The sequence below is a fragment of the Centrocercus urophasianus genome, unplaced genomic scaffold (genome assembly GCF_019232065.1).
Source record: "Centrocercus urophasianus isolate 14NV4802_14NV808 unplaced genomic scaffold, USGS_Curo_1.0 seq_24, whole genome shotgun sequence".
In the NCBI taxonomy this organism is placed as follows: Eukaryota; Metazoa; Chordata; class Aves; order Galliformes; family Phasianidae; genus Centrocercus; species Centrocercus urophasianus.
The window spans coordinates 13112605-13138026 of record NW_024884800.1 but is presented as its reverse complement, the minus strand read 5'-3'; the positions used below and the strand labels follow the sequence as shown (position 1 = coordinate 13138026).

Here is a 25422-nt window from a genome sequence, read left to right as displayed (position 1 = left end):
ATCTGTATCATGCTGTTTCCTCATGTAGCACATTCACTGTATTTATCAATCTTATTTATTTCCCCAACTTGATAAAGATGTACTGATTTGAATTCACTACTTCATTTCAGTCAAATTCCTTCAGTGAACACTAACATTAAATCTATCTGACACCAAACTAACACAAAGAATGTTATTCAACTGTCAAAAGCAGAGAACTGCAATACAGCAGACAGGAGACCTGGAATCATTTTATCACAGAATTCAATGCTAATAGACCTGTATCTTCACCAGACTTCCAATCCCTATTGAAATGTTTTCAAGCCACTTTAAATAGTCCATTAAGGTGGAAGGTTCTCCATGAATATTTAGGAAGTTGTAGAACTTTGAGCTTTTCATCACCTGAGAAGACAGAAACCTCCCAAGGTCCTCTATTGTGGGAAACAGTCTGCTTACCACCTAAGAAGAGCAGTTTGAGAGGTGCTGATAACTCAAACATGAACTAAAGTAGACATCAAATTCATCTTGACTTACGCACTGTTCCACCTCCACGTGCTGGAGAACATCCCAGAACTGCTCCTCTTCTGTCAGGCTGAGTTTCGTTATGACATGCCAGGAAAAACATCTCACACCAAACCCCAGCAGGGACGCTGAAATCATTCTGGCACATTGGTGTCTCCAGTAATCTCACTGCTCGTGCTCGACACACAGACCACTTCCAAGAGAAAGTCATGAGTCACCTTTTAACTCTAGTCTCACACTATCAATCAGTGAATTTATTCAATCACGGTCCAACAGTCAAAGTTAGTGGAAAACCTATAGAAACATAACTCTCAAAAGGCAAAGGTAAGGGAAAGCCTGTTTTAAATGAAGTTTGACTATTATTTTTTTCTTGCCTTACAGTTTAAATATTTGCAGTGCAGCCATTATTTTCACTAGAGGATAATCACTTTTAATTTTTCTTTTTGCAGGTTTTGGAACATCTGCAGAAGTGACTTGGCATGGCGTCCCTATCTTTTCCAAGAACACCATCCCCTCTTTGCATCTGAAGTTCTTATTCAAATGCAGAGATGCAGACCAAATTGTCAGCTGTAAATCCCAGCCCTTTAGCTAAGTCAGGCACATCCAACCTGCAGCCTGCATGTGGTTCAGCACAGCTGACAATGCAGCCCACTCTCCTCTCCTTGACCACAGAATGCTTGAGGCTGGAAGGCACATTTGATGGTCACCTTGTCCAACACCTCTGCTCAAGTAAGGCTACCTAAGCAGGTACCTAAAGCAGGCCAGGACCATTCCCAGATAGGTTTCTTTTGAACACTCAGATGATGGAGATTTCATGTCCTGATAGCACATCAGTAGGTGACAGTGGCTCCTAATCACCTGCAACAGTGACCAAAGTTTGGATCCTGACTCCCACACTACAGAGTGTTTCAGTTAACTGTATTTGAAGCTGAAATGTGCAAAAGACAAAATTCACTCAGAAGCTGGAAGATAACATTTGATCTTACAGATACAGTCTGTTTTCTTGAGAAGGAACACTTCCTTCCTGCAAACTCAAAACGAAGACAATTCGGAATGTTTTAGCTCTTGTGATTAAACTAGAAACAGTGCCATGTATCAGCAAGAGAACACTTCTAAAAGGTTCCCTCAGTTGTGAATCATTTTTTTGAAGCTTCCTCTTAGCCATAAAAACACACAGCTTCATACGTATTTTTTAAATAGAGTTAATCTCGTAGGAAACAAATTTAAATTGTAGGATAGGAGCATAAAATTCAAACTACTGTGCAAATCTAGAACATAATAGCTTAAAAAACACTCAGATGCCAAGACATTACTTGTCCTAAAGATCCTATTAAATGTGGAAATAACATGGGGTAGGGAGGATGACACAAAACCCCTAACATAAAAAGCCTTCCTTTAAATTCCCTCTTAAAGAAGCTCCACTTCAGGATGTGGATGCTTTTCACTCTTGGAGAAAGGTGTTGACAGAACAGTACCTTAATTTTCTTTGGAACTGGCATGTTTAGGCTGTAATTTTTCCTTCACAGAAGCCAGACATTTAATGCTTGGGGAAGACTAAATCAATGAACTAACAATTACTGTAAGAAGACTTATCCTATCTGAGGATTTGATCCTCAGGCTTTTTGTTTTACAGGCTCAAAATAAATTTTACCATGTCACTCTTTCCATCATCACATTGCCTCAGGACAAACAGAAGCTGACTTTCTGAGAGGCCAATTTTCATTTAATGACAACTGAACCAACTAAACAAAACCTGACACTTGAAAAAAAAAAAAAACCAAAACATTCAAGACCTTGGAATCAAAGTGCTTATGTTCTGGAGGTGACGCCAAGGTCATTCTGCATTTTTGCTTTAGAGAAAAACACAGCAACAATGTAAGAAAGCCTCCATCCAGTCTGAAGGAGGGGAACATAAACTGGAAAAATTGCCAAGAGAGAAGATAACAAAACATAGGCATCTGGAGATCCGTCTGCTTGGCAAGTATGCATGTCATTTACAAATGTTTGCTCTTAATTATATCCCTGGAAGACTTGGGTGAATAATACCATTGAGAAAGACGCTGCTTGTAGAACGCTGCCTCTTCATCATTTGGAAATAAGTGCAATACACATTGAAGATTGAATATATCTAAGGACATTGTCACAAAAAAAGAGAAGGCGTACTGCCCTAGTATTTGTAAGAGGAGGAGTAAGGATGGAGCTGTGTATTAGGACACCCACTGAACATACAGCTGTACAACAAGGTTTCCAGAGGAGCGAGGGCAGGAATGCAGGCAGAGTGTTGCTGCGTTCCTACTTCCAGTAAGGACATGGCCAGTACAAAAAGGCACAAATAAGAACAAGGAATTTTATGGAGCTACACAAGACTGAGCCATCAAGTTTATGTCACCCAAGGTCCACCCAGTCAGCAGACTGCAATGGAGAGGTCAGACATGGGGAATTGCTGAAGGCTGAAGGCTTTCCTAATTCCATGCTTGTCTCTTCTCATGGGTAAGCTTCATCTTATTTTCCAGGAAAAATAAAGTTACGGAAATAATATAATAAGAGTGAGCAACAGCTCCATTCTGGGAACACTTCAGCAATTCCAGAGAAGAACGCATGACAGTTTTACCAGATGAAAACATTAAAGACAGATTATTCCGTGAGGAATGGCTTACCCAGGCAGAACGAGATGGAAACATGACAAAGAACATTATCATAATGCCTCCCATACTCAGAGAACAGGCAAGATGACAGACAGCCTTGTACACAGCAAAACTTCTCAGGCCTTTGCAAGGGGTCAGGGTTTTGCTCCCACAAACATGTTTGGCAAGCTGCATCTTGTTCTGATGCACTGCATCATGTCACTGATGGGAAGGAGAGTAAATTAAACTAAATTCATGGATTCCTACTCTTTGGACAAAGATGTTTTCTAAAACAATATCTTGAGAAGAATAAAATTCTGTTTCAGTTCCTATAGCACTTCTCAAACATTCATTTCTCACCAACCCCAGTTCTGGAGCACAAGGTCCTCCCACGTAGAGTTTTCACATTGCTTAACCTCCAGAAGCACAACAGAGGTTGTGAGGTCCTCAGAGCTATGCACACTGTCAGAACCAGGCATCTGGCTGATGCAGAACGCTTAGAAGAAACGCGGGAACCCTGAACAAAGCAGAGCTCCTGTTCTTATTTCTGATGAACTTTCTCAAACACAGAAATAGACTGTCTGAATGAAAAACTGTAATATTTTCAAGATTTCTTATTTAGAGCATGGCTGAGCCATAACACACTGAACTCCCCAACATCTCCCAGTGGCAGCACGCAGGATGAATTTCAGCCTTAATTTGAACCTCAGATTCTGGTCTAGGAAAATGGGACTTGGACAAGGGTCATGCAGCTGGATGTACTCTTCTAAGACTTGAACCCTAGCTGCTGCCAGCAATAACTCTGGAAAGGATTAAGGTGGTTAAGAGATTCCTGCTTGTTTGTTTGGCTCTGTGAGAAGAGTCCTCAGGGCACCACACACAGCTCTGCTCACTTCCTCACTACAGGAACAAAACAATTGCAAAAGAAATCACATAAGAACACATCTGCAATAGTCCTTTGCATGTGAGCACTGCTTTGCCCCTTAACTTTTCTGTGTTTCTTGGATCCACCACCTAGAAAAGCAGACGGTTACACTGTCCATCAGGAATACTACTGTTTCCTCATCACCCTTAGCAGATGCAAATGCTGACTCACCTCAGCTTATACTGACTCACCTTGTACATGTTTCTTTTAAACAACTCCCCCCTGCCAAAAAGAAAAAAGCTAACTAGCTAATATTTGTTAATACTCTGGGTCTATGCCTGCATTAAAGATGCAGAATGTCACATCTTTGTCCTAGGACAACAATGCAACTCCAAAGCACAGCTTCATCCCTCCTCCCATTGCACCATTCTGCTTCCCAAGTCCTTATAAAGTATCCATGTACATACATCCATGTCAGCCAGTTCTGGGGATGTGCAACTGTGATGTACTTGCAGTTATTAAATAGTAGGACTAGACAGAAAACTTCTTAGTGCCTCTGGCACCCACCGTCCCTCATATTTGACATTTGCATTAGGAATTGGGCTGGTGTTACCTCCAGCAGAGATGCTATTGCAAGCAAACAAGCTGATGAGTGATTTGAGGGGTTTATATTGCTGAAATATGACTTTCACCTTTAACATTCTCTCTCCAACAAAACATAAAACATATCAAATATTCACTGTTTACAAGATTCTTGCAGAGTCCAATGCATTTCAAACTTCCAGAGACAAGTCTGCTAGTTCTTATTCTGAAGTTCTGGTGACAGAGGTTACTTTAGAAGAATAGCAGGACAAACCTTCAGACAACAGTAACATATTTTCTAATCCAAACCTCTGATACTAAACTGCAATTAAAGCAGCTGCTGAGAATAAGACAGGCCTTGTGGCAAAGCAATCACAGACACTGTGAGAGGATCACTGTCCTGTAAATATGAACTAGTGCACTGCCCACCTCTGGCCCTTTGACCCAGGATAGCCTCCCACTCAGGCTACTTCCCTGCACCATGATCAGCTTCTTATGCCCTCAGGTGGGGAGAGGGGCAGACACTCTGCAAGGACTCTTTTCTGCTCAGGGAATAAAAGCCCTTAACTTCTCTCTCCAGGAAAGTTGACTCCATGAAAGACTGGTTAACAAGAGCATACAAATATAGTGTGAATCTTAAACACAAGAGACTCAATTATATGCTCTTCGGTATTATTTGTAATCTCCCCCTTCTCCCAGGCTGCATTCAGATGTTGTGAACTGTCAGCCTTTATTTACACGGCTAATGTGAGATATGTCTTCTTAAATGCTGTTTTGAAGTGGCTGAGCTCGTAAATATCTCATCTCAGCTCCATGTGTGAATTCCTTGTGGACCCAGCCACAGAATGAGATGGGGAGAGACTCACAGAGGCCTGAATCTGACTTGGAAGACAGAAATTCTCTTTTGTCGTTGTTTGCATTATTCTATAACCAAACATGAATACATGAAACGTGACAGTGTAAAGAGAAGAGGGAAACACCTTGCAAATTGTCAAATCAGTACAACTATAAACTTAAACTTGTCCTGATACTCAACCTCATTTTAAAGACACTGAAGATGTAAAGTAGGAATTTGTTACTCTACTGGCAAGCACACAATACGTGCCTGGACAAGATACAGAAATAACGCTGCTTCCATAACACAAAAGATACCTTCTAGTGGCTCTGAGCTTGGCTGTCTTCCTCACCGTGCTGCTGAAGAGCATCAAAAACTTTGCACCTTATAAATTCTGAGTGACTCCAGAGAAGACAAATTGGGCACCAAGAATGTCTGCATCCAAAGCTGGATGCCTGGAGGATTAGAAACCTTTTATCCTAGCTGACTGCCAAATACCTACAGGAACTTCTAATTTGAACCTCACTGTCCATGGAACAGAAGTTCTTTTTCTTTCAGCAATTTTAAATCCTAAAAATATTTTCAAGTTGCTGAGGGAATCCTTCCCCATTGGAGCTCCACGTTGGGCTACCCAGCCCTTACTTCAAAGTATTCTCTGAGAACACAAACTGTATAACATTTCGTTATATGCAGCTACAAACCTAAACTGCAAAGACACATTTCTGTCCCAAACTGATCTCAGAGTCTGACCCGATTCCTTCCTCAGCCTCCAGAAGGAGGCAAAACTTCTTCTGCTTATTTCTTCCTCTCCTGGCCAGCTGAAAAAACACACACACACACACACACACACAAAACCTTCCAAGTTATGAAACACAAGAACACATTTCCCCTCAAAATCTACTTTCGCCAATCCCAGATGGAGAGAGGGCAACAGGCTGTATAAAACAGCTGCACATAGCTCACCATCTCCCTCTGCCAAGGTGCTAAAGGGTATTACTCATTTGAGTCCTTCCTTCAGTTCTTAACTCACTTTGGCTGTCATCTGCCCGATTTCTCAGTCAGCAGGACACAGCACATAGACACAGCAGCAACAAGCATCTTCCATGATCCACTGAGATGACGCAAGTCACGGGCATCCAGAGTATGAGCACCTTCCAGTCAGGAGATGCACTCATTTGGCCCTTTCTCTTTGTCCTCCCCAGGGAAACATCCCTTCCCTCCAAAAATCAAAGCAAATCACCATTAGCTAGAAACAAACATACACATACTCTAGTACCTTCACCGTGTCAGACATATTTACTGTGCAAGGCAACTATACTGATAAAGTCCTAAAAATAGTTCCTGAAGCACAGAGACTTGATGAAAAAGGCTGAGGAAGCCCAGCATGACCCTTTTCAGAATGGTTAGATCATTAACAATGAACCACAAACAGCAGATAAAAGATAATTTGCCTGAACAGCTTGATTCCTTTATTTCTGGAAAGAATTTAAGCAAAAAAGAAGGAAGATGAGCAAAGAGGAACAATATAAAGCAACCTAAAGCAACCAAGGAAGGAACATATTGAAGGCATCTTCCCTTGAATGCTTTCCCTTCCCCCTTTTCTTTTCAGAACATGTTCAGTGAAAAGAAAACCTGAAGACCTTAGGAGAAAATAATAGTGGGAGGGGAAAAAAAAAAAAAAAAAAAAAAAAGAAAAAAAAAAAAAAAAAAAGGAGTTTTCAGGGAATTTCTTGGCTGGACACCATCACAGCACGCCATTCCAAGTACCTTGGGAGATCCACAGAGAGAGTCCCCTTTATAGCTGGAAAATGTTTCCTTACTTCCAAGAAAATCTTCAAGAAACATTTCATTTTAATTAGTGCATTTGGAGAAAAGCAGCAGCACTGAATATTTGCCCACCAACAAAAAATACCAACCCCTACTCTTTTCCAAAAAGTGCTTGCTCCTCAAATAGACCAACTACTTAGAACAGCTAGGACTACTGGTAATTTTTAAATGACTACAGGATCATATTAGGGTAGCAGTAATAATGACAGTGCTCTTTTGTTACGATGCTCCATACAAGAAGTTATGACCCAGGTTGCAAGAATGAGAATTCCATTTCCAATGGCTTCCATTTACTTCTTTATTCTCTGTACATAATTTATTTATTTAGCTTATTATAGCTGTTAGAATCAACACTGTAAGAGGATAGAACAGTGAATTGTAAGTTAATAACTCACTTCTCTCTTCACGTGCTTGAATCAGTTGGTATTCTACAATCATACAAGCCTTGAGGCATTTTTTTTATAAAGAAGTTATTTAAAAATACACTAAAATAATAAAATAACCATCAGTTTATTTCTCATTATTTATTTCTGTGCTTTCTAACCATGCCAGTAAGCTTCCCATGTATGATCACTGTGAGAACCTGGTTTTCCAAGTCATCACCTCATTGCAGTACCCTGTAGAGCCTTCACTGTCCAGGCTTGCTATGAACATTCAATTGCCTTGAAAAACATTTCTGAAGTGCAACTAGAGTGAAGATCAGCAATAACTGGTTAAATGTTCTTTCCTTTAATTAAATGTTGTTCAGCTTTTAAAGCATGGAAAATACTAGTCTCAATACACTGAAGCCATGCTGGGATGCTGCTAAGTGCTTTATAAGGTCTTGAATTTCAGCGGGTTCACATGTGCCTCTTTCACACGCCAAATCACAGCTGAACACCTCTAGCTCAGCACTCCAGGGCAAGACCAAGCAGCACCAACCTCATTCAGACACTGCCTAACACTTCCACTGATAGTGTATAAATGATCTACAACCAATTTCACCACAGACATCAAAAAAGCCGATGCTGGATCCAGCCGATTTACAGCCATACAGTAAGGACAAGACTCATTCTGACCTTGATTTGAAGGGGCTCTCCCTCCAGTTTTTGACACTTTCTCCTAGGAGTCCAAATCCAGTGGGGCCTTTGGAAATCCTTCTGTTACAGTCTGTGGGTTGCCAGGAGGCAAGAACAGGGACTGCCGACATAAGTATTGAAGACTGCTAACTCCACTAAATCTCTCCCTCGCTAAATAAGTAAAGCTGCAGAGGTAGATTTTTAGTCTCTCCAATAAGAAAACAAGGCTCCAAAGCCAAGTGCCAGCTCTACTTTTATCATTTAAGCAATACACAGCATAATAACAGCCCTGCCTACAACAGAGTCTCAGATGTATGGCACTGCATTGTTAAGATCAATAACATTCACCCATCATTGCACCCCTTTCCCCCCCAGTTCAAAATAAAATCTAACAACCTGAAGATGATTTGCTTTAATTGCAGCTGCATCACTGTTCGCAGGGCATGCTGACAATCCCTGCCTAGAATGTGCAGTTGCTGGGGCAACGCATGTGAAGAGCGTGCCTTTGTGTTGCCACGTGCATCTTCATCTTCGGGAGCTGCGCCAACAGCCAACACCAGAGCCCCACAGCTGGGGGATTTAACACCTTTCTCCCCAGGAGCAGCCTGCCTGCCTTCAGCACAGGGGCCCCAGAGGGCAGCCCATACCTAGCACTGCTTCTCTGCTCGCTGACAGCTGCACAAGGACAGATGGCCAAGGTCGGCGCAGACACGTACCAAGGACACCGTGGCACCTCACCACATGAAATGTTCCGCAGAGCTAGGTTTCATTTGCAGGTAGGCAGCTCATTGTGCACATAGCTAACGAAAGAACAGAGCGTTGAGCACCACCAAAAAGTAATATTCTTCTGAAGATTTCCTGTCTAGCTGTTGTCTCCCCGCCGGCCCCCTCCAAGCTAACAGAAGGTTGCAGCACATCTAGAGGACTGCACTGTCTTCCTTCCATCCCCATAATTCTAACCTAGAATCACAGAACCATTAAAGTTGAAAAAGATCACTAAGATAATCTAGTGCAACCTTCAACTCGTCACCACCACATCACTAACAACATCGCTCAGTGCCACATCAACCCTCTCCTTGAACACCTCCAGGATGATGACCCCACACCTCCCTGGGCAGCCCATGCCAGTGCAACATCACTCTGAGCAGTTTTTCCCAATATCCAACCTTGCTCTGGTGCAACTTAAAGCCATTTTCTCTTGCTCAAAATAAGATCCACGTGCACACAAACATTCCTACCAACCTCTCCCATTATCTCACAGGGCAGACTTTTTTCCAGATTTCACCTCCCAGTTCCCATCATAGTTCTTTGAAATGAATGCTTTAAAGGTACATTTAAACATCTGCTTTGCCTACAAGCTTTTATATCTTTTCTAGGAAGCCTTCCATCCACAAGGCTTACACACTACTATAAAAAAAAAAAAAAACCCTTCAGTTTATATATGCACACATTTGTCAAAGAAACATCTGCTAACTTTATGAAGAACTAGGAACAAGAAAATTTTTTTCTGGAGGTCAAGAATTCAAGCTGAATCTGCCATTAATGGCAAATGAAAGTACTGTAACAATTATGAATGCAATAACAAGGAGGTCATTCACATGTAAACTCAGCTAATTACAGCATACATAAATGCCAGTTAAAATGTTAAATACTGTAATCCAGGAAGTTTTGTACTCCTTTAGGAGCCCCAAGCATCACCAGTGGTGGAGTGCAGTGTCTGAAAGTCACCACAGAAAGTTAGTTGGGATCTCAATCTCCATTGAGCAGTGTATGGAACACAGCATCCACAATGTTATGATCTGTGGCTGTGAGAGAAGCAAAAGGAATAAGAAGCCAGGCAAGCTTTATCTGATATTAATGCAAGGCCAAGTCTTTTACAGCTTTTTTTTTTTTTTTTTACTCTTTTTCTACAGACGTGTCCCAGGGAAGAACAAGAAGTGAGCAAGCTGCAAGACACTGTTGCACTGCTCACATAACCTAACATCTGATACCACCTCTGTATTCCAATGAGAGTCCACATGTCTGAAGTAAATAAAGGGATTCCTGAGCTTCCTCAAAGGTCAGAGGCTCACAACCACACATTTCCCCACCTCTCAGATACAAGCATGTTCCATAGGGGTCTGTATTTCATGTACAAATGCAACGTCACAGCACACAAGGCATCTCAATTCGTGTTTGTCTCTACTTCAAGAGCCAAAAACCACCAGCAACAGAGAAACATGGGAATAGGCAGGGAAACAGAAAATGGAAAGGCTTCTTGTGGTTCCAGATGTTGCAGCAAGCTTTGCAGAACACGTCAGGGTTTCACAGAAAAGCATTAATCAGACTCTGCAAAGCTTGAGGGGGAGGTGGAGGAGAGGCAAGAACTGCTGCTCTCATCAAGCAAGAGCACTGGCCTTGTCCTTAGCCAGTAATAAAAAAAATAAATAAGGTTGAATAAGCTGTGGATGTGGTAAGGAAATGCAACAAGTCAGGAAAGTGTCACTATTCGCAGTGAATGCTACAGTCTGATTTGCCACACGGAAGGCAGCAATGTAACTGCGCTCTACTGCTAGGAGTTCACATCGCTCTGAGGTGCCAATTTCAGCATTCCCCTTTATCTCCACTGTTCCTCCAGCCCTGGATTGCTCCAGGCACCATCCTGGCAGATAGCCCAGGCTGAGAAGCTGCCACTGCTCCATGCTCTGAAGCTGTTCCTGCAGTGCATGTGGGACAACCACTCGACCAGATGCAGATACAGCATGCCTGGATGCTTTCCTTTGCAGCACCTCTCCTACTACAGTGTCCCAAAAAATCAAGCACGTTCCTGGTCTTATTCATGGTCTAACTGGAAAACGTTGAGAATGAAGATGCAGCTCACAGAAGATAAGAGGAATCAAAAGAAAGCCACACATTATCCTTGAGGGACATTTAACCCAGGTGTATCCAGTGCTGGGCAGTACCACCCAAATATTTCATGACACTTATTTTGCAATATTTATGAGGTCTGAGATGCTATTAAACCTTCTGGAGGACTGCTTACTATGATCCCAACTCCTGCCACTGAGAACATAAATGGGACAAAACACGAATATATGTAAACCTCACACAGGCAGGCATGCCCTGGTGTGCAAAATTTTCCAAGACAAATATAGAGGTGGGGGAGTTTCCAGGGTTCAAACCATCACTTGCAAAGATTTATATACTTTTTTTTAGGTTCTTAGGCAACTGATCATCTTCCAGCAGTAAGCAAACAAAAGCTGGTGCCACCTCCAAGAAACACGAGCAAATGAAAGGGAGAGCTCCCAAATTCTCTAGCACCTCGCCCACTCATGCTCACCTGGAAAAGTCACCAACCTGTTCCTCCCATTCTGCCCAGTTTGAAAACTGTTGGGTTTGTTCCCTTTCTGTATCACTCAAGAACACAGCACCTAATTTCCCAAGCTTTTTAACTTCTACTGTAACAACTGCCCCTGAAAGCATAAGTGAGAAGAATGGAGAACCAGGCCCACGCCATGCAGTGTTTCTAGGAACAGGGCAGACAGTGGGCCAGGAATAAGCAACTCCTCACTTGCAGGCAGATAACTGACCTTTGGCACCAGGAGAGCTGGGGAATGCTGGTGGTTCAATAGACACAGCAGCAGTCCCTCCTGCAGCCTGGGACACCAGTGGGGCTTCTTAAGAAGCAGCTCAACAGTAACCTCAGCAAATGGCTTTGTGCCCTGCCTTACTGAAAGAGAACTAGCTCTGTCTTTCCAGAACACGGGGGTACAACCATAGCCCTTTTATAAGGAAAACATGCAGATGAAAACAGAACCAGGGCTTATAAAGCAGAGGATCAAGCAGGGAATCTGGGAAAGCACACAGTAAGACTCTCATTCTGTTGGATGAGACTATTACTTTCCTGTCTGAATACCTTAACATGTCACTTATCTCTGAAGCAAGCTTATCTGCTTTTTCTCCATACAGATGTCTGTCCTGCCCAGAGGATCTAGCTGTTCAACTCAGACAAACATGTCCTTGGGATTTAATACCTTTGTAAGGTCAATTCTATCAGTTGCAAAACTGAGGCAAACCCCTGCTAAAAATAAGACAGACAAAATATTTTTGAAGCAGAGTGATTGCAGTTCCTGGGTATTTTCACTAGAGCAACTCGCTAAGAGCCAACTCTGAGCCAGACCACCACACAGAGGCAGCATTCACCCTCATAAGGGGTTAACCAGCACAGGAGGGCACTGATGTCCCAGGGCCAGCAGAGATGAGGGGGGAGAGAGGCTGCTCCTACACCTCGGCAGAGCACAGCTGCCCCCAGCCAAGGAAACAGGACCCAGTATTGCATGTAAGTAGTGTTCATTGCTGATCTTGCCGTAAGAAAATTTCTTCTAGGAAAGTCAGACCGTCTGAGAAAGAATGCATGGTAATTACATGGTGCCTTCTGTGCTCTCCACTTTCTTAATAGAAGGGTGCCACAGAAGTAACATTACCCTGGCTTTGTTCCTTTTCCTAAGAAGACTTGTACAAAACAACTAATTAATGTCAGACTGTTAATGAGCTATTGCTGTGAGTGACTAGAATAAGCAAACAGAACGTACTTAACATTGCAGGTGCAAACCCAAGGACAAAAAACACAGTGGAGGAAGCCCTTCTGCCCGCTCTTCTCTCTCTCTCTCTCTCTCTCTCTCATGCTCCTTTCCTCAATAGGGCAGAATAAAACTTTTTTTGAACATAAAGACACACTTCCTATGTATTTACTTTGTCTGGCCAACACCAGCCATTCATGGACTGAACAAAGTGTGGACACTTTTCTGAGCTAAAACTAGAATACTAGCTTTTAGTTGAGAAAAGCTTTCAGTTCTCAGATCCCAAACGTACTTCTTGTGACACTGGCATCAGTGAAAGCAATTGCAGGGGCACTGTATGCACTGGGCAGCACAGCACAGTTGCTCATACAGCTTCATAGGAAGGGTTTCTAAACTGAGGGACCCATTGCTCATGTCAGTACACAAAAACCAGCATCTGGGCACGCCATCCACTGCCAAATACGTGATGGGAAGAGAGAAAACAGAGTTTCATCATTTAGGAAAGCAACTCCTGTTCTGCTCACTAGAAGTTCTGTATTGAACCTGCTGTGAGAAATCAACACCATCGAGGAAAACAAACAATTTTATGTTATCCTGGCAAACATAGCCAGGCTTTGTCAGCCTCATCTGTCATCCCCTGTCACACAGAACAAGGAACAGTACCAGATATGTAGAAAAGCAGACCATGCTGTCATTGTCATTTTCCAAGAAAAGCCATGCAAAGTTTATGCTTCCAGAAGACAAATCCTAATCCCAACAGTAAGGATAAGTTAAGGAAAAATTCATCATACTTCAGGGTAAAAATGCTTTATGCATCCAGCTACAAGATTCCAGTGTGCTCTTCATTACTCTTGAAAGAGTGTGAGACCAGATTACACTCTTTCAGAAAGCTACATGGTCAAAGTTGAAAATTATTTTGTTTCTTGAATTATTTGTTTACAGCCATGAACTGGTTTATAAAAACAAGATATGTGAAGCATGAGGCTTCAGAGCAAACCAATTACCATATCCCAAATATAAGTAATAGTAACAGTTTCAATGTGCAGCACATTAATCACAATCAGAAGACACTGACATGATAGTTCCTGCTAAGGTGCTAGCTGAAGAAGCAAACAGACACAGACATTACAGGCAGTGAGCAAGCAGATAATAGTTTTTCATTCTGAAGATGAAATCCCTATGGCATAATCCAGGTTTTATAGAAGCCAAGGGCAAAATTCAGTCACTTCAACAAAGTCATGCAGAGACCAGCAGTATCAATCAATAAAGAAAACTCTCAATTTAATCTAGACAAGAGGTGCTGCTAAGGTCTCACTAGAATCACTGAAACACAGCAGAGGAAGGTGTTCAATTCAGTACAGAAAAAAAGCATATACACACCTTTGAGAACATACCTTCAGTTCTCTGCATCAGCTACACATCTGTAGTTGAGTATTCCCAGTAGCTCAAAAGCATCCTGCCTTATACTGCAGGACTCAACCGAACCTCTAAGACCTGCACATAGCTGGGCTTTTTGGTTCCTTTATAGTTAATACAAAAGGTAAATTTGAGAACAAACCACACACACATGGTTTCCTCTTAGTTTTGGCTCTTCTCTTTCCTGTTCTCCAAGAAAAATTACGAACCATTCATTTATAGATATAAACAATTCAGCTACTTGAGATTGGACCAATTTCCCCTTGCTACTGTGAGTTTTACTTTCCTCACATACAAGTTACAAATTACTCTGAAAACATGGAGAGAGCTACAATGAACAATTAATTGAGTTGCATGATTAATTTGCTTCTAGCATTCCAGGCACAAATATTTATCTGTTCTGCTCATACGTTCTTATTTCCCATAGTGTTTTTACAAAGATTGTATTTTCCTTAAGAAAACATAAACGAAAAAGAAGCAAACAAAACATTTGATGTCTTGGTGAGGGCACTAGATTTAATTGCAAGAAGTTAGATTTTACATTGCCATCACTCTGCCTACACACCAGGCCCCCAAAAGTATTAAAGAGAAATTAAATTAAGAAACCACAACAATTTCTGAGATGCTTTCGTCAACAGAGCAACCTGTAGAGTGACATACTCACAGCCAGATCCAGAAAATGAAGAATATATTCTCAGAACATATTTCTGTTTTGACTGATGTACTACAGATAGGTATTCTTAATTAAAGAGAGGGATGATCTAAACAGCCCTACTGCTGGAGTTACCTCACACTGTTTGTTATTAGAGAGCCATCAACAGTAAAAAAGCATCATCAGGCTGTACTGAATGCTTCCTTTTCATCTTCATAGAGTAAGGCACGACTTTCATTTTGGACAGCAAAATGACAGACTTCTGTCTGGGTTGCACACTGACAAGAAATGAATGCAAAAAGGGAGGACAAATAGACTAACAATTGTTTCAGCATAGAGAAGATGGTGGGAGCGGAGTAGTACGAACAGCATCCCATCACTGGGGAGTGAGCACTCCTTACCTTTGGGCGCTTCCATTCAACTTTCCCTCGTGGGGCTTTTTGATAGAAAAGGGACTCATCTGAGGCTGGAAATTCAGGATCTTCGAAGAGCCGTCTCTGCTGGATACACTGCCTTTTCAGCTCGTGGTACTTCTGATCTCTGAAGAGTTGAACTGATGAAGACATATCTTTCTGTATAGGTAAGATGAATATTGGCTTAAGTAAATTATGAAGCCTCAGCATAGTGAAGCCCTCGCAAGCATTTGACAACAGAGCATATAATTTGTTCTAAACAAGATTAATTACTGATTTCTGTTTAAGAAACAGATTATAAATTCAATTGTGCTATGTAGTAGACTTAAAAATATAGAACAGTGTATATGTATAAGGATACCACTTTTGACTGAAGAGAACTCTTACTAGGAAAGAAATTAAAGGTTCCAGGTAAGAAACAAATACAGCACTTTGCTTTGTCTAATGGATTGGAAATGTAACAGAGTGGATCTTGGCCCTCAGTTTACAGTGCATGTGAAGAGCGAGGCCATCTCTATCCCTGCATTCTTCTATTGGCCACTAACACTTCAATTATCTTCTGCAACTCTTATGCCTACTTAGAATGGAAAACAGATTTCCACAGTTATCCATCTTAATTAAAGTGACAACACTTCAGCTAGCATTGCTGTCCTTGATTTTCATGTTACGTTCCAGGCAGCCAAATTCCCAGAAGTAGCAAACATTTGCAAATATTGTTGAGAATAATAATAACCACTAGCAAAGAGAGGGGGGGAAAAAAAAAAAAAAAAAAAAAAAAAAAACTTGCTTTCAGCCCTTGGTTCCAAGAATCATGACTATCTAGCTTTGCAAGTCTAGTCATAGTCACAGAGCTCAAATAAGTTGCTTAAGATGATTCTAAAAATCAAAAATTGACCACATAAATTACTCAGGACAGTCTGAAGCCTAGGGAACACGAGGGGTGAAGATGCTCCCATCTTTATAAGGGCACTATTTGAAGAAAGTGAAGAGCGTGTTTGAACTTACTCTGTATGGAACACTTCTTTTGTACAGCAGTTTCTTTCCTCTTCCTTCCTAGTATGGGTTAAGGATGTATCTCCCTTTCCTCGAGGTATCTATAGCCATAAAGACAAACGCAGGTTACCTCACGCCAGCTATAAGAGCTGAAACCACACGCCTGCAACAGAGAATGGTGTTATGTTGTCCTAGCAGCCTACTTGCTGTGTTGTGGTGCAGTGATCTCAGCCTGTGATCCCTGAGCAACGTGCATTACGCACAGCATAAGATCCCACAGATTTGCAGAAAACTGAACGAAGCCAGGCACAAGCATTTCCCAGCAGGCAAGCGAACACAATAGAGAAAACAGAAAGAAGTAATGAGGAACACTTGGAAACATCAAATTTGCGATGGCTGCTTTTGTGCGTGCAAGAAAGCTACTGTGGCCAAAACAACAACACAGGAATGGTTTTGAAACCCTCCCTCCTTTCTTCTCCCACTCCACTCCTTTCCTTCTCTCGCCCCAAACTAGGTAGTGTTTCAAGGATGTTCAGTGCTGCTCTACTGCCTGCGCTCGTGGGAATGGGTGCTCCTCCAACTCACTGCCATTCTTGCATCCACTCCAAAGCCTCCTAACCACACTCAAAGCAATTCTCCTGTAAGCACAACCTTGTTTCCATCAGCAGAATCTTACACAGCGAAGTGACAGAACAAGAAACAAGTCTATGTGATATTTGGATGAAGCAAATATTAAATGCCTTTCTAGGTGTTTAAATCCCCTCTTAGACCAAAAATCCAGAAATAATGTTGGCATACATCAGGACTGTAATTACTTGGAGTCAAATCCTAATACCACCGGGACAGAAAAATTTACTGCATCTTCAGCCAGGCCAAGGCTTCCCCTTTTTTGAACAGGACCTTATATTCTGTTACTGTGTTATCCAGCTTCAATGAAATAAAACTGCATGCAACCAACAGTTCGGGAAAAAAAAAAAAAAAAAAAAAAAAAAAAAAACTAATACTCTGCCATTTGTAATAATGTCCTTTTTTCTAATGTTTATTTTCTTGTTAATTATCCCCCTAAAACGTCACAAGACATCTCACTTATCAGATGGTTTCCCAAGACAAGATGAAATAGACTTGCTTCTTCCCCTCACCAGCCAGTTCTTTAAAGTCAAATTATCAATTATAAGAAGATAGCTCAGGGACAAAAGAAAAGCATTAATTTGGCTAATCTCAGTAGAATACAGATTATCTCATGATAACTGGTATTCTTGCTTATTAAAAACTCCCCACAGGCTAAGTAAGATTCTAAACTGATCCTATCTGCAAGACACGCTTGTTTTCAGAATAGCCCCAGGCTGATCAGGTTTTCAGCTGCTATTGCCTAACTCATCAAGATTGGTCTTTAATGACTTTGCTCCCCCATCCTTTCTATCTTCTGGATTGGAACAGGAGACATTCCAGGATTAACAGCCCCACACCCACCGCACCACAGCCAGTATTGCAACAACATACAGATTGCATTCATGAAATGATGACCTCAAGCTGCTGGCTAAGTTACCCTGGGCAGCACACCCTAGGGGGAATGCACCCAAGGAGAAGGAAGCTGCCACCCAGCCTCTTGCAGACTCCCTGTGCTGTCCTGAGCAAGGGGCTGGGCACAACCAAGGGGCTGACCGCAGTCTCTAAAACAGCCAGAGCACAGAGACTAAGGGATGGGCTCATTCTCTCCCAGGGTGTTCACCCACCAGAACACAGCCCGACTTGATCAAGACAGGCAGAAAGCCCCCGGTTCCCACTCCACTGACTTGTTTTAAAGCAGGTCCCAGCTGCTGCCCCTCAGTTGAGCACTGAAGCTCTCAAATTACCCAGCTGTGCTCTCCGTCCAATCTCAAGTTCACAGTATGCATTAAGATAGCCTTCCCTGCTCTTCAACTGATTTATCTTCGGTTCTGCTGGCACTCACAGCGCGCAGCCGCACTTGAGGAAAACACGAAGGCAGGTTTGGCAGCTGCTCTGTCCAGGATTCCCTACACTGTCATGTGCCATAGCATGAGCTGCGTACAGCTCAGAGAGAGCTCAGCAGTGCAGTCCTAAAAATATTGTACCACATTTTAGAGACTGTATAATCAATGAGTGTACAGATGTATGAGAAGCATACAGAGAAGTTAGGCTGGTCTTTAAAGAGCATATAGCTGGAAAGATTATTGCATTGGAAAGGGATAATGGGAAATGAATGGAAAAGCCTACCCGTGTCCTGGGCTCACAGAAAAAGACTCCAAGAGGCACGATCTCCTCTAGCAGTCAGCCCTTAAATGGGGTCTAGGAGAGGTGGAGCCAGGCTCCAGCCCTTCTGATCACACAGCTGAATTGCCTTCACCTGTGCTCCCACAGCTGACTCATTGCTCACCTCAGGTGATCAATCAGAGGTTCAGGCCGTGATTCAATAGTTCCCACACAAAGACCTGTGGCCACTCTGTCAAGGGAAGGAGATCACTCTAAAAGGACAGAAGGCAAAGAAGAAAAGAGGGGAAAAAAAAAACGAACAACAAAAACCCAGCTCTAAACGTCAGATATCATGCTTTTGCTGATTGTTCTTTGTCTGACTGTATTTAACAGCTTAGTTCTTTTCTCTTTTCTGGTCTCTGAGCTGAGCTCCCCAGCAGTTCAGCACAGCTGACCCCAAGGTTTCTCTGGAGCCATGACTAGCCCCTTAAGCCAGGAGTATAGAAGATCCTGCAACTCTTGACTTTCAAACACCAAGCTTTAAGGTCTTTCTCTTACCCCCCCCTTTTCCAGCGGAATACTTATTTCAACCAGCACAACCACTTCAAGCAGCACAGTGAAGCCAAGTCGCTACAGGTCCCCTCTTCCAAAGGACTCCACCCAAGGTTTCCCCTCAGCCTGGCAGTACAACCACTGTGCCCTTACTCACAGTTCACACTCAGAGATGCTTCCTCCATCACAGTGAGCAAGGCTCTGTCTTAATCGCATTCAACAGAGCTGCAAATACCAGCTCCTGGCAGCCTTAAATTAAAGGGACATCTACTTGAAATGCAGTTCTTCACAAGATCTGTAAGTATTATTCTCACTCTGGAGAGCCCCAGTCAACCACTCTTTCTTTACACTCACATTTTCCCATCTTAAATGTTCTCCTCCCAGCTGCTCCGCAGAGGGTCCACAACAAACAGGGCTGACTAACTGTTCAGACAGCCTGAGTGAAAATTACACCCTGGCTGCCATTAAAGCCGTGCAGTGAACACACAAGAACTAACACAAAAAGTCATCTCTTTTAAGCCTATGTGTGTAACTAACTAAGCAACGTGCAGGATAAAAAGTCAGAGAGGAGTTGCTGAAACTGTGGATCTAGCCGCCCCATACACGAACCCCTCTCACTGCCATCCCCACAGGAGGGGTGCAGGGACAGCACTGAGCTGGTTTTGCCTTCCAGAAAGCAATAATTTTCCTTCCAAAGGTGAACGCTGCCAAGCAGCTGCAGCAAAACCTCTATTCTAGATGGAACTCCTCTTCAAGGAAGAGTCTTGGCATGCTACACTACATTAATTCTGCCACATACCCCACTTCTCTGTTCCAACTGAAGGATTCAAAGGACTTTTCATGCACAGTGACAGGACTAAAAGGGCAAAGTAAATTTCTAGTTGATGTTTAACTCCACAGTGGAACAAGACACTGCTCCTTCCAACAAGCGGCACCCCCAGCCTCAGCACTGCACCCCTGTTCCAGGAGCCCCTGCCTGGGCTGAGCAGGGGGATGCCAGCAGGAACACACACTGTGCTCTGGAGTGGCACCCCAATTTTAACATATTATCCCTTTGCTAGCACCGAGCTTGCTTTTCTTTTGTGCAAATGGCAACATTACCAGTAACAACCAGTATTTGGTTCTCGGGTTCCCCTTTTGGAACTGGAGTTGTGAGCTGCCTCAATATTGCAGAAAAACTCTAACTCAAAGCTCTACTCTTTCAGAACCAATCTATCACTCAGCCTCAGAGCCTCTGTTTGGATTATAACAGCAACACAGAGGCTCAAGTGCTTAACTGTTTGCAAACATAGCTGCTTAGTGCTTTTGCAAACATCTCTTCCTCAGAACTCCTAGCTTGCTTCAGAGCAACCAAGCCAGGGAGTGCCTCCAGAAAAGCAGCCAAAAGCTTTAAATTATTCTGAACTGTTTTCCTATAAAACTCCTAATTGAAAATGCTTCCAGGACTTCAGCTGGAAAAGGTTATTTCCTTCTGTTATAGGTTATAACTTCTCCTTCTGTGCAGAAGGTCCTTACAAAACAGTGACTCTGCAAATTTGCATTATGTGTTGGGGAATTTAAAGCGGTTGCAAAACTTCTGCTTCAATACACAGCGGCTTCATGATCTTGACCATTACTTTCCTACTAATGCATCAGCAGCATCACTGCCCATTACATTAAACATTCCTACTGGAGAAATTTACTCATTCGTATTCTTTAAACATTTCAACACACTAACTGCACTGGGAGTCTGTATGCTATAATGTGTATCCTCTGCTCTTTGGCATCAACTGATTTAAAGCACAAAGCCAGTGTTAAATTCATATTTTGTGGATATGCGATTGCATTAATAAGAGCATGCTCAATTCAGATCAAATTTGCTACACAGGGTATTTCATAGCACTGAGGTCCCATGTTAACCATGGTCCTTTTCAGTTTGGCATAGCAACGCTCTCATCACAGGACAAAACTCCAAGTGTTATTGCAACCTTTGAAACAGCACAGCGGTGCCATGTTAGCCATCCTATCATCCAGCTTTGAATTTTCTACAAAATAAGGTTAATTTCACTATTTATGGCCCTCGGTACTTCAATAGGTATATAAAGGTTTCTCTGTCTCAGCTCAAGAATTCACTGCAGGAAAGAAACACAAGCTTTTCTTTTTTCTAATACAAACAGTAAGATGCCAACATTGTGCTGCTGCTCAGTTTTGCCATACTTTGCATTCAAATCGATAGATCAAAGATCACATATTTTCAGCTGAGAACATCTGCTTCCAAGCACAAATTCGGGGGAGGCTAACTAGATAGCAGGAGGAGGACTGGCCACAACTGTCTGCTTTCATGGATGGTATTGAGGAGCAGCAGAATCTCCTGGCTACAAACCAAAGTTTTGCTATGATAACATTAATCACAACATGTTCCTTTTCTTCTACTGCAACATGACAGTGCTCAACTAGGGGTTTTTTTCAGGGCTCACCGAGACAGAAAGTTTTCATATACCAGTAACTGGAAGACAAGATACAGCTTCTAATGCAAAGCCCACATCCAGCAGAATGGCTCAGGGAGAGGAGTTTCAAGACCAACTGCGCCCTTCCAGTGAGCCCAAGAGCTGAACAGGAGCCCTACCAGGAATCTTGCTATTTGTTTTCAATTTGCAATCCTCACTGCAATCCACACTGATTCCCCTGCCCTCATGAGACACAAGCTGCACACAGAGCTACCTGTCCCACCGCTAGGGTGGCAGTGAGGGGACAGAACACAGCTCTAAGTCACTGAGTGCTGACACACAGCAGCAGTAATTCAAGGCAAGTGCTGACCAGCAGTCTTGTTATCTCTCAGATGCAGAGGAATACACGAGAAACTACAAATGCAGTGCTGAAGCATCACCCCTTTCTTCCAACCGTTCTTCTAGTTGGGCCACAGCCAGCAAAAATGCAAACAGCATTCTTACCCTGCAGAATGGCAGTGCTGGATTCACAGCTTTAGCAAAGTAAATCCTTTGGAGTGTGAATTGCTGGCTAATTGCACCACCTCTCCCACAGTTGGAAGCACAGCTGTTCAGTGTAGGAGGGCATGAGCTGAGGGTGCTGGGGCTGCACAGGTGGAGCAAACAGCAGCTGAGAAAAGCTGCACTTACAGGTGATTACACCCGAGAGGGAAGGCTCCACCTGGCATGAGCAGATTGCCCCACAGCCTTCAACCCAACTGAAAAAGCATGCAGTAGTTTTTTTGCTACCATGTTTTGTGTGACCCCTATCCCTATCCAAACGTAAGAATCAAACTCCTGCAGGGCTTTTTGCACCAAGAGCGTGAGCATCTTGGCCAGCAGGGCAATTTCATTGGCAGCCACTAGTGGAAATCTACACTGCACCAAGCAGCTCTCTCTGAGTAACGTGTGGCAGGCAGTTAAGTTTTTCTGAGTACATTTTAGCCCCAAGACACCCGTGTTTTGCCTGTGTTCCGCTGCAGATGCATAAGTCCCTTGTTAGATCTCAGTCAGCATTCAGAAATTCAAAACACTCCGCACAGCTGGGCTCGAAGGGGCTCTATAGAGCAGGCAGGGTGACAGTACAAGAATGAACACAGAGCACAAAAGTGGAACAGCAGGAAATGCTTTTCTAAATAGCTGTGCACCAACACTGCCGATGTGCGTTAGAAGTGCATGCCCAGCGATGCTGCTTCTCTTTCACGTCAGAGATTGCCACACACCTAATTTTGGTGCCGTTTCCCTAGTGGAAGGAAACCTGTTTGGGCCTGTGTATGTTGCACAGAGTTCAATTTTGTCCATCTTGATTCTAAGCTGACATATTTCTCTTGTTACCAATGAGCAAGTGAAGACACAAAGTGGCCAAAGGGCACATTTAAAAAAAACATCCAGGCCAACCAGATTTCCCAATCTGCACAGGCACCAGCATATTTTTAAACAACGTGACCCTCAGTGGCATCCACTACAGTCCTGATCCCAGAGAGATTTACAGCTAATTGCAGAGAGGTACCATTCCAGTTTTGAATTCAAAAGAAAGTAATTTAATATGATGGATGCTGATTGTTACAATTAACATTAATGCAAGTCAAGAGATCTATAACAAACTGTAAAGAAAATGCTAACAGCAATGTCAGCCAACTTGTTCCAGCCGTGCTTTTGTACTGAAATCATGGGAAACAATTCTCTTTAGAATTCCAATATCTCTCCATCCTGTCTTTTCATAAAAGCTAGTTCAAAAAAGGTCTACAATCAAATTAATGGGTAACTCTGTCAGGCTACTCCATTATTTTATGCATCCACTTATCAACTATTGTAGACACAGTATAAAAGTCTCTGCTCTGGAAAAAATAAGAAAGATGAAAATACCCACTTGAATTTCCACAGTGAAAGAATCCACACTGAGAACTGGCATAATTTCAGAAGATCAGAAACAGTATGGAAAATGAAATTATATGAGAACTGAGATTAAATCACACTTCATCATTCTGACCCCCTTATTTGGTATAACTGATAAAGATGGCTGTGTTGGTGCTTGGCTGGTTATTCCAGAAGTAATGAGAGCAGCCACACTTTGCAGTAAATCACAGTGACTGCTTGGCTCAGTGTTAGCACACAACTGCGATGCCATGCTCTGCAAGAAATGTATCTTAAAGCAGTAGACAAAAGCATTTTGTCACTGTGCTTGCTGATGTGCTGGTTACTAGTAACAAGTGTCCATCGTGGTGCTGAAGCTGTAAATCAAGTAAATAAAGGTTTCCTTAATACCTTCTGCACTTACCTAGCTGACATGGGTCCTGCTCCGAGGCACATCAAACTCCAAACGGACTCCTGCAAACAAAGATCCCCTCAGCTTCTTAACCTGAAACTCTTTGGATTGTACCAAGAGCACATCAGGAGAGGGGTGTGTTTCAGGATGACCCTTACAATGATGATGAGTCACAAGGGACTCCAGGAAACAATCTGAGCTGACCCGAAATGCAGAGTCTTGTTTATTCCTGGTAAATTGTTATCTGTAGTTGTGGCTGTAACTGGGAATGAAATTTTAAAGGAGGAGATGAGGCAAGGCTGCTTGGCAGGAGTTGCAGGCATTTTTTTGTACAGAAAACAGGGCAGATTAATGTGCATCATGAAAGAAATGATGTTCCTTATTAGGCTGTGCACTGTTCCTCAGCTGCATAAAGCCACTGTCCATGCCTTGGCCGCAGCAGGCCCTTCTGATAGCGGCCTGTCCAGGCTGTGGGGAAGAATCACACAGCATTTCTGTGGGACTTGCAGTTGGGTGGCGGTTAGCAGACCACGAGATGCTGCAAAACCCAACAGGTGGCTTTGTGCCCTCAAGCAGGATTGCTGTGGCAAGCCCAGAGCAGCCTTGGGGCTGGCTCTTGCACATTGCCAAGTTCTGTCTCCTTGTTTGACTGCAGTCTAGCATGTGCCTAAAAGATGCTATTTCTATTTCCCTTGCAGAAGGGAAAACAGCCTGAATGGGGAAGATGTCCTGGGAGAGCCTCAGAACTCCAGAGGTCCCAAGTTGTCCAGGAAGCAGAGCTGTTCCACAGCTGGGTCAAACAGCTCTTTGTGCCTGAGATGTCACAAAACTGCCCAGGCTCCCACGCACTTGTCCAGTCTTGCTCCTCTCCCCTGGCACACAAGGGAAGACAGGCCAGTTCACGTATAGAAGTCGGGAAAATAACACATTTTTCTGTGCTGAGAAAGATGATTTTTTAAAAAGGTCAGAAATAAATTCCCCTTTAAAATTGGTTTTGGTGAAACAAGCTTCTCTGCATATTCCAGAGCCACAATTCCAGAGCCACAATTTCATTCTGGGTAAATCCTGAACATTTGGGTTAACTTGACATGAAAGTTTTCTCATTTAAGGACTATAAAAAAAATTCACCTTCACCTTTAGGCAGCTTTCACTTACATTTTTGTAGATGTAGCCCAGTTCCTAAACAAGTATCACTTCAGTAGACATTGCAAATTGTCATTTGCACCAGTGGTCTTAAATATTCTCCCCAATTTGATTCTTCCATTTCATTCTTCCTATTATAGCATAGCTGGCCTGAGTTTGCCAATAGGCCCACTCCTCCCAAACCTTGCTATTCAGCAAATCTACTTGCCTAAAGGAATTTGATCTCAGGGGACAAGTTACATGCAAAAAACACTATGAAGACAAAGTGTTAAATAAGATCGTAAATCTCTGTTCTGCAAGGCTCACTGTAGGACTGCTTGGTTTCTTACAAAGCACTTACCCAGCTTCCTTTTGAAGGCATGCTGAAGTTTGGACAGAAAGTCCCTGGAAGCTGCCACTACAGCTCTAGCATGTAATGCATTAAAAAAAAAAAAAAAAAAAAAAAAAAAAAAAAAAAAAA

General features: G+C 42.7%; 1 protein-coding gene across 6 annotated transcripts in view; it reads right to left on the bottom strand.

Annotated features, from left to right (window-relative positions):
- The window catches only part of CAPN6 (calpain 6), a 57779-nt gene extending 33727 nt beyond the window's left edge, over positions 1-24052 (bottom strand). The window contains exons 1-4 of one of the 6 annotated variants that reach the window (XM_042825446.1): positions 23978-24052; positions 23832-23881; positions 16338-16426; positions 15321-15491 (exon numbers count right to left, since the gene is read on the bottom strand). In XM_042825446.1, the coding sequence (XP_042681380.1) occupies positions 15321-15485 (165 nt within the window). In that variant the 5' untranslated portion in view covers positions 15486-15491; positions 16338-16426; positions 23832-23881; positions 23978-24052. Of the gene's footprint in view, positions 1-513; positions 695-15320; positions 15492-16337; positions 16427-18720; positions 18809-19245; positions 19284-19887; positions 19912-23831 lie in introns of those variants that run through there. The other 5 variants (XM_042825445.1, XM_042825447.1, XM_042825444.1 and 2 more) reach the window with 5 other exon arrangements.
- Between the last annotated feature and the right edge of the window lie 1370 nt (positions 24053-25422).